The sequence below is a fragment of the Physeter macrocephalus genome, chromosome 2, assembly GCF_002837175.3.
Source record: "Physeter macrocephalus isolate SW-GA chromosome 2, ASM283717v5, whole genome shotgun sequence".
In the NCBI taxonomy this organism is placed as follows: domain Eukaryota; kingdom Metazoa; phylum Chordata; class Mammalia; order Artiodactyla; family Physeteridae; genus Physeter; species Physeter macrocephalus.
In genome coordinates this window covers 35,868,173-35,877,675 of record NC_041215.1, presented here as the reverse complement: position 1 = coordinate 35,877,675, position 9,503 = coordinate 35,868,173, and the positions used below count along the sequence as shown (strand labels likewise).

At 41.7% G+C, this 9,503-nt stretch overlaps 1 protein-coding gene across 1 annotated transcript in view; it reads left to right on the top strand.

The window, feature by feature from the left end:
* Positions 1–8,837, top strand: part of POLR2D (RNA polymerase II subunit D) — a 9,563-nt gene extending 726 nt beyond the window's left edge. The window contains exons 2-4 of the mRNA XM_024115045.3: positions 1,865–2,045; positions 6,974–7,069; positions 8,408–8,837. Of these exons, the coding sequence (XP_023970813.1) occupies positions 1,865–2,045; positions 6,974–7,069; positions 8,408–8,486 (356 nt within the window). The 3' untranslated portion in view covers positions 8,487–8,837. The remainder of the gene's footprint in view (positions 1–1,864; positions 2,046–6,973; positions 7,070–8,407) is intronic.
* The last annotated feature ends 666 nt before the right edge of the window (positions 8,838–9,503 follow it).

Genomic DNA, 9,503 nt, shown 5'->3' with positions numbered 1-9,503 from the left:
GGCTCAGCGGCCATGGCTCACGGGCCCAGCTGCTCTGCGGCACGTGGGATCTTCCCGGACCGGGGCACGAACCCGTGTCCCCTGCATTGGCAGGCGGACTCTCAACCACTGCGCCACCAGGGAAGCCCGACTGGGCATTTTAAAGGGAGAATGAAGGAATAAGGAGGGGAGTGAGCGGGGCTTCAGTAGGGTCGGGGAAGTGAAAAATTACGAAAAGCGGGAAGCGGGGCGTTGGTCCATTTGAAACCCCTTTGGATTTGTTAACTGGGGGTTAACTCCTACCCTCCCACACCCCTCGCTCTGGGCTGGGAGACAGGGGCCCTGTCTTCAGGTGTTGGCTGGAACAAACAGTAAGTTACTTTGGCAGCCTTCCATTTTCATAAACAGCCACTGTAAAGAGCTAGAGTCATCCCAGGGATGCGGCCTGGAGCTATTAGAAATCTTGTTAGTGTTTTAGTTTTTTTAATGCATTTATTTTATTTTTATTTATTTTTGGCTGCGTTGGGTCTTCGTTGCTGCATGTGGGCTTTCTCTAGCTGTGGCGAGCGGGGGCTGCTCTTCGTTGCGGTGCGCGGGCTTCTCATTGCGTTGGCTTCTCTTGTTGCAGAGCACGGGCTCTAGGCGCGCGGGCTTAAGTAGTTGTGGCACGTGGGCTCAAGAGCTGTGGCACACGGGCTTAGTTACTCCGCGGCATGTGGGATCTTCCCAGACCAGGGATCGAACCCGTGTTCCCTGCATTGGCAGGCGAATTCTTAACCACTGAGCCACCAGGGAAGCCCTCGTCAAGTTTCTGTGGACCAAAGTTGAATCCTTGGCGAGAAGAGGGTGCACAGGAAGGAGCCTGGAGTTTGGTCAGGGAGAGAATCTTTGTCAGATGGCTGGGAGTAAAGCACGTTTGCTATCAGAGAACTTCCTCTTTTTGGTGTGATGTGCTTAATTTGTAATTTGAAAACCCAAAATAAGTAGAAAGCTTAAGATTTTAAAGTATCATATATTACAGGTACTGGAAAACCCAAAGTAAGTGGGGGAAGCCTTAACAGTATCCTCCTTTAAAAAAAAATTATCCACAGTATAACGTGAAATTCCACACCTTTTCACCCAGAGGAAACGACCGTAAATAGTTTAGTGCTTATGCTTCCAAACTGTGCTCATTTATAAATATATACTTATACGTATACACTTTATTCTTTGCAAAAATAGAATTATGCTATAGAAATCATACAGCTTTTTTAAAATTTGATGATATATTGTGTAGAACTGTTCTATTCTTTCAAAGGGCTAGGTAGTACTTAATGGTTGTACCATAATACTATTTATCTGTTGATAGACATACAGGTTGCTTCTAGTATTGTATTTTATAGACTCAAGGTGAAATACTTCCTTCCATAGGATAGCTTCATGGAAGTTTTGGGCATAATGGAAATATATGTTTGTTTTCTTTTTTATGGTGTAATAACTAAGAGGGAGATGGTTTTCTTAATTTCTTGATAAATTAAACCAGTTTTTCATATTTAGGTTTTGTCTAGGTACTTTTTATTCAGGTTTTTGTTTGTTTGTTTTTTAAATACCATACAGTTAGAAATTCCCTGGCAGTCCAGTGGTTAGGACTCGGCGCTCTCACTGCCGGGGGCCTCGAGTTCAATGCCTGGTCGGGGAACTAAGATCCCACAAGCCACGTGGCATGGCAAAAAACAAAAACAAACAAACAAAAAACCTGAAAAATACTGTACAGTTGTGGGATATGAAGCCTCTGGATTTCTGCAGGGACAGAGACTTGCTGATAGTCTCAAAGGCAAAAAGGAACGTTTAGAAGCTGACTTTTGGAGGAATATTTTCAGCTGACATTTATGCTTCTCACAAATAGAGTTTGAAACAGCTGAGACACTTCTAAATTCAGAAGTTCATATGCTTCTGGAGCACCGAAAGCAACAAAATGAGAGTGCAGAGGATGAACAGGAACTTTCTGAGGTCTTCATGAAAACTTTAAACTACACAGCCCGTTTCAGTCGTTTCAAAAACAGAGAGACCATTGCCAGTGTACGTAGGTGAGTGCTGAAAGAAAGTTTTATTAATCCAAACTATTAGACATCTGCACGTAGAATGCTGTCGCCGCCTCCTCCACTCCTCCCCACCACCCCGTGGGCATCATCTGTACGATTAATGTAAGTAAAATAATGTCTTTGTCAAAATTTTGAAATAGCTTATATGGTCAGAATCCTCCTTGGCCCGCTTTTGCTGTACCCCAAATCCCAGTTATCTCCCTGCAGAGTGACTACTGTCAGAAGTCTGTTGTTAGCCCTCCAGAGCTGTTCCACACATTGGCATACACACCGTAAACACACAGCATTGTTTTATTTTTCTTTTTTTTAATAAAGTGGGCTTATTTATTATTTCCCTGATATGTCCTAGAGATCTTGCTGTGTTAACAAATATAAATCAGGAGCATTCTTTCTGGATCTTTGCTTTACCATTCAAAAGGTGACTGGCTTTTACCATTTTTTCCTAAGGCATTGCTTCTCAAATTGGTTGGATGTGCTCTGGGAAACAGTGAGGTGCTGGGGTATATAGGAGGCCCCAGGGAAAACAAGAGCTGTTTTAGCAATTCTTTGATTTCTTCAAAGATGAACATTATCTCATGTGAATTAGATAATCATTTGAAGTTCTGATATAATTTGAGCCACTAGAGAAGTCCATTTTTATAAACTGGGTGTCATCAGTGTTACTTGGTGGTATGGTTTAAAACATTTCTGCATTAAAGCAAACAGATACCAGTATATTGTGAAGTAAAACAAATAATATATATGAACTCTTTTTTCGAATACTTTAGTTGTATTTATTTATTTTTATTATTATTTGTTTTGGCCGCACCACGCGGCATGCGAGATATTAGTTTCCCGACCAGGGATCAATCGAACCCGTGCCCTCTGCATTGGGAGCTCAGAGTCTTAACCATTGGACCACCAGGGAAGTCCCTGAATTATTGAAATAAATCATGAGACTTAAATCCTTGCAGTTGCAGAAAGTCATTTGTGCCTATGCCCCCGAGTTGGTTGTGGGTACTTGTTTGCTCTCCTCTGGTGAAATGTTTGAGAAGTACTGTCCTAAGGAAAAGCAAGTGGACAAAAAGATGTATATATGGAAATATTCTTCAGAGAGCTATTAATAATAGTCACAGTTGAAAAAAAACTAAATATTCAACAGTAATTAAATAAATTGTGGTAAATCCGTTTGATGGACTACTATATTGTCATTGAAAATTATGATAGAAAATGAAATTGAAGGATGTTCACATAATTTAGGTGTGCAGAAAATGAAGTGATAAAGCTGTATATGAAGTATAGCCTGTTCTGAAAAGTGTGGGTGTATGCGTGGGGAAAAGATTACATACAAAACTGCAAAGTGTTGAACCAAAGAGATGACTTGAATAAATGAAGGTGGACTTAAACATTCACCAATAAGAGGTCTTAATACTGTACAAATGTCGTTTCTCCTCAAATTAATGTATACATTTAGTGCCATCCTAAATCCTCAAGGTAATTGATATATATTCTCAAATATGCTCGGAACTTTGTAAGTAGGATTTTGGATGACAGTGCATTCATTGTTATACCATCTTGAACGTCTGTAATTTGTTCTGTGGCTGTTACTGTTATTCAACTGATAAAGCATAATTGGCCATATAATTCAATTAAGATGAGGTGGTAGTAGGTCATTATAAATAAACGTACAGTGGCTGAGGCAAGGCACCGACCACCTGAATCCTGCCAGTGAGCAGCACAGGCTACCTGAGTGGAGCCGAGAAAAAAATATCCTCTGCTGTGAAAAATAAATAATAATAAGTTAATTAACGAATGCCCCTCCCAAAGATCTTAAATTTGTAAGAATGGTCAGAAAAACTTTTTTTTTTAAAAATAAATATATTTTATTTATTTTTGACTGTGTTGGGTCTTTGTTGCTGTGCGTGGGCTTTCTCTAGTCGTGGCGAGCGAGGGCTACTCTTCGTTGCAGTGCGTGGGCTTCTCATTGCGGTGGCTTCTCTTGTTGCCGCTTGTGGGCTCTAGGCGCGTGGGCTCAGTAGTTGTGGCTCTTGGTCTCTAGGCAAGTGGGCTCAGTAGTTGTGGCACACGGGCTCAGTAGTTATGGCTCACGGGTGTAGTTGCTCCATGGCATGTGGGATCCTCCCGGACCAGGGCTTGAACCCATGTCCCCTGCATTGGCAGGCGGATTCTTAACCACTGCGCCACCAGGGAAGCCCCAGAAAAACTTTTAAAAAGAAAAAGGAAGGGGAGTTTGCCCTACAAGCTGTTAAAATACATTAAAAAGTGACAGTAATGAAAATAGTGACACTTCGGCCTGAGAATAGATAGGTGATTGGAGCAGAATAGAAAATTCAGGAACAGATACAAATCCAAATCTATTATGTTTTATATGAGTCCAGTATATGGCAAAGATGGTACTGTCAGTTACTGGGAAAATATTTTTAAATGAAGTTGTAACTCTGTATACCTTATACCAAAATAATTTCTGAAGAAATTAAGGATTTAAATGTAAAATATGATGCATAAAAGTGCTATGTGATAACTTGAGTGAATATACAGTTTTGGCTGTGGTTAGCAGGACTTTAAATGAGGGGAAACTTGATGGACTACAGCTGGCTGTAAGCTTTGCAAGGGCCAGGACTTGATTATATTAATCATTGTAGGCACTAAATAATTTTTAGTTGAGTAAGTAAATGAATTTACATAAATATCTTTAAATAAAGTGCCATAAGTAAAATCTAAGTTTGATTAAACTAGGAAAAGGATTGATATCCTCAATGTTAAGAGCTCTAACAAATAATTAAGAGATGACACCCAGTTTATAAAAATGGATTTATTAGTCTCTAATGACTTGATTTATATCAGAACTTCAAATGACTATATAATTCAAATGAAATAATGTTCATCTTCAAGGAAATCAAAGAAATGCTAAAATAGCTAAGTAGGTTTAAAAAGAATGGGAAACCTGGGACTTCCATGGTGGTCCAGTGTTAAAGAATCCACCTTCCAATGCAGGGGACGCGGGTTCGACCCCTGGCCGGGGAACTAAGATCCCACATGCCACGGGGCAGCTAAGCCCGTGCGGCACAACTACTGAGCCCGCACGCCTCAACTACTGAGCCCATGTGCCTCAACTAGAGAGAAGCCCGCGTGCTGCAAACTACAGAGCCCATGTGCCCTGGAGCCTGCGCGCCACAACTAGAAAGAGGAAAAACCAGCATGCCACAGCTAGAGAGAAGCCCACATGGTGCAACGAAGAGCCCACGTGCCACAGCGAAAGACGCTGCAACGAAGAGCCCACATGCCACAGCGAAAGACGCTGCCACGAAGATCCTGCATGCTGCAACGAAGACCTGACGTAGCCAAGAAAAAAAAAAAAGAATGGGAAACTTACTGTAAGAAGTAGGGGAAACAGACACCATCTTTTATTGCTGGTGGAAGTGTAGTGTATATTGGTAAAGCCCTTTTAGGGCACTGTCTCTCAGAAAGAAGCCATCCAGTTATATCATATTCTTTGACTGAATAATTCTGCTTCCAGGAATTTATCTTTAAAGCACACAGTAATCAATCAAGTGCACAAAGAAGTATACATTTACAATGATGTTTAGAATGCATTATCTTAAATGATGAATAATTGGAAACAGAAATGTTCAACAGCAGGAAATTTGATATATAAATTTATGGCACAACCTTTCAGTGCAATGCCATGTTCAAGGTAAAGTTATGTGTGTACTAATATGGAAAACAGCTTCTGTATTGTTGAGTGAAAAAAGGCCAGTTACAGAATAACATTTGTTATAATTCCTTTTGGGGTTTTGTTTTGTTTTGTTTATTTGTTTTTAATTATGTAAAGGGGGGGTGGACTCTCCACGAAAATGTTAACACTGGTTATTTCTGGGTAGAATTTCAGGTTATTTTCCCATGTTGGGGTTTTATGGGGGTTTTTTTGGTATTTTTTATAAATAAGCATGTGTTCATTTTACAACAAATCCCTGCATATAATACATACACTACATTGTGAACCTCTGCCTGTGTAACTAAGTTCACAGTATTTTCTTTACAAAATGAAAATAGCTTTATTAGGTGACAAAAAGTTACCAAACAGAATGAGTGAGTTTGTATTCTAAAACACAGAAAGACGTTTGGAATGGCATACTAAGATGGTAACATTGATTTTGTTTAGGTAGTGACTTTCATTTTTCTGTCTTTATTTTCTCAATTTTGTACAATAACTAATAGGCTTGTAATCGAGTGGTAAGGACAGGAAATGTTTGTTTCTGAACAGATAATTAAGGTCCTCTCTGAAACCAGATTTACCATGGACGACCTCTGTTTTAAGAAGTCAATGTGTGAGGTCCAGGATATGATTTATATTGATGATGTTCTTTTTTACAGTTTGAGCTAGAATTACATTTAAAATAAGATGCAGTTTATACATAGATTTGTACAAAGTTAGATATGCTTGTATTTGTTTATTTTTTAGATACATTTAAAAGAGAATTTTCTCCAAGTCAAAATGCCTGGTAGATTAGGGACATCTCACATCATGTGTTTGACATAAAATTAATAACAAAGGAAACAAAGAACAGTGGTAGGAAGAGCAAAGAGCAACAGAATAAATTCTTGGGGGAAAGGTTGTATAGTCCTCGAGGTAGATAGCAGTTTCTCAGAAGTTATCATCGCAAGCATTCTCTGCCTTGGTGTGCTCGCCTTGCTTTCACTGTCTCTGCCTGATTTCGTTGTAGCTTCCTGGAGAACAGGAAGAGGAACAGGAAGTGATTTGAAAGTGCGATTTTGCAGCAAACCTAACCATAATGCGAAGATTGCAAGTGCTTTATTTTTTCTCTTCCTTGCTAGCTACATTTGATGCCCTTTTTCCTATTCATCATTGTTTGATTTTGTTTGTTTGTCTTGATTTTCTTCCCTGTGATCAGCTTGCTGCTCCAGAAGAAGCTTCATAAGTTTGAGTTGGCCTGTTTAGCCAACCTTTGTCCAGAGACTGCTGAGGAGTCCAAGGCTCTGATCCCAAGGTTAGGACTAGTTGTGAAAAGCTCTATGTGTATTGGATAAATTCTTACAAGTAGAATTACTGTGTCTAAAAGCTGTGTGCATTTAAAATCTAGATAGATAATCACCAACGTTGAATGAGTGCCTTTGTAATGAGATTGATGGTTTTATAGCACACCGATTGTTGGCAAAAATGTGAAACAGCTGAAACTCTGGTACACTGATGATACGAGTGCAAATTAGTACGGTCACTTTGGAGAGCAGTTTGGCTACATCCAGTAAAGCTAAAGATGAATATACTCCATGACCCCAAAATTCATTCCTGGGTACGTGTCCTAAAAGCAACGCATACGTAGTTTAAAAGAAGACATGTATTCCAATGTCTATTGCTGCATTGTTAGTGATAGCAGAAACTGGACAACAATCAAGACTGGAGAAATAAATCATTGTATGATCATACAATGTTTATTATGTAGCAGTGAAAAAACTAGTGAACTAGGACAACGTGGAATAATGTCAACAAATGCCAAATTGAATTTTGAGTGAAAAAATTGCAGAAGGATACATACAGTACAGTGCCGTTTCTTATAGTTTAAAACCAGTACTGCATATCGCTTGTAGATACATTTACATATACTATGGTAAATATTAATATAAAAGTACATGTAGGGGGCTTCCCTGGTGGCGCAGTGCTTGAGAGTCCGCCTGCCGATGCAGGGGACGCGGGTTCATGCCCCGGTCCGGGAAGATCCCACGTGCCGCGGAGCGGCTGGGCCCGTGGGCCATGGCCGCTGAGCCTGCGCGTCCGGAGCCTGTGCTCCGCAACGGGAGAGGCCCGCGTAGAGGAAAAAAAAAAAAAAAAGTACATGTAGGAATGATGAATACCAAATTTAGGATAATGGTTACTTCTGGGGAAGGAAGAAAAGGAACTGGAATAGGGGAGCACACACAGAGCCATCGATTTGTGTCTGTCATATTTATGAAAGAATCAAGGAGGGAGGGGGACTTCCCTGGCGGTCCAGTGGTTAGGACTCTGCGCTTCCACTGCAGGGGACCCGGCTTCACTCCCTGGTCGGGGAACTAAGATCTTGCAGGCCACACAGTGTGGCAAAAAAAAAAAAGGGAATCACGTGGGGATAACTTTTAAAATTAGCTTATTTTCTATACCTTTTATATGTTTGAAGTACTTCATAATGTTTTTTAAAGGAAAGAAATAAGAGTTGAAATGTAACGGTGTCAGCGTTTAGGGGTAAGCAGAGAGGTGGGCCAGTGGTGCTCAAAGACTAGCATGCACGAAAGAGGAGGGTGGGGAGCGCTGTCAGTCGCTGCAACACTCACTCCTTTTGGTTTTCTTCTTGTAGCCTGGAGGGGCGGTTTGAAGATGAGGAGCTACAGCAGATTCTTGATGACATCCAGACCAAGCGCAGCTTTCAGTATTAATCTCCAGATATCACTGCTGCTGGGGGAACCACATCACATCCCCAGCACAGCACCGCTGGCCCAGGACCCAGGGCCGACTTGCACAGAAAATCTGTTGCAGAAGACACTCGGGCTTCCTTTGGCTAGAACAACCCAGTGCTTGGTCTTGGTTTAGGTTGCTGTTTCAGGCTCGACTGTTGGACCCTGGTGGCCAGCGTAACCTTGGAGAGGCCTTGCGGTGGCTGCCTGAGCTTGCCTCTGGGAAGGGTGAGGTGGGGTGACGTGCATCTAAGCCACGCTGCTGGCGCCTCATATCACGGTCTTTGGCCCTAGTGTTATTTTTGGTTCCTAATATTTCATGTTTTCATTTCAGCGTGTTCATAGTTGTTGAAGCTATACTAGAACACGTAAAACTGGTACGGGAAACAGTCTCACCTAAATGCAAAAGGAGCAATTAAACGAGACCTGTATCGTTGTTTGAAATTCTTAAAGAGAGGATGATAGCGCCTTGGCGTCATTGTGCTTAACCCAGGAGACAGGGAAGAGGCTGCCGTGAAGAGTAGTTACACCTGAGGGTAACTGCTGAGCGCCGTGGGGCACATAGCCTTGAGATGGACAAGTACCGTGCCTTTCTTCTCGGATTGCTGCACAGCATAGATTTGGAGTAAGTGGTCTCTTAAGCGCTTACTCTGTCACTCCCAAATTCAGATTTTTCCTTCCTGGGCCAGATGTGAAGGAGTGAGCACTTCATAGTGTCCTCATATGGGGCATCGGGTCCAAACCTCTGGCCTCCTGCTTAGCAGCAGGTGTTCTGTGATGGAAGAGACGTGGAAGGAGGGAGCCTGCCGCTTCCCGAGCCACTACGGTGGCGTCACTCCATCAGAGGCTAGTTGCGGAGGAAACACTTTAATTACTAAACACTGTGGCTCTGAATTTTCTGAAGGGAGATATGCCTGCTTTCTTCACAGTTTGGGGATTTTTCTTTGAGGCACTTGTTGGCTCCAAGTGAATTCATGGTCCAGAGGAGAGGCTGGGGAA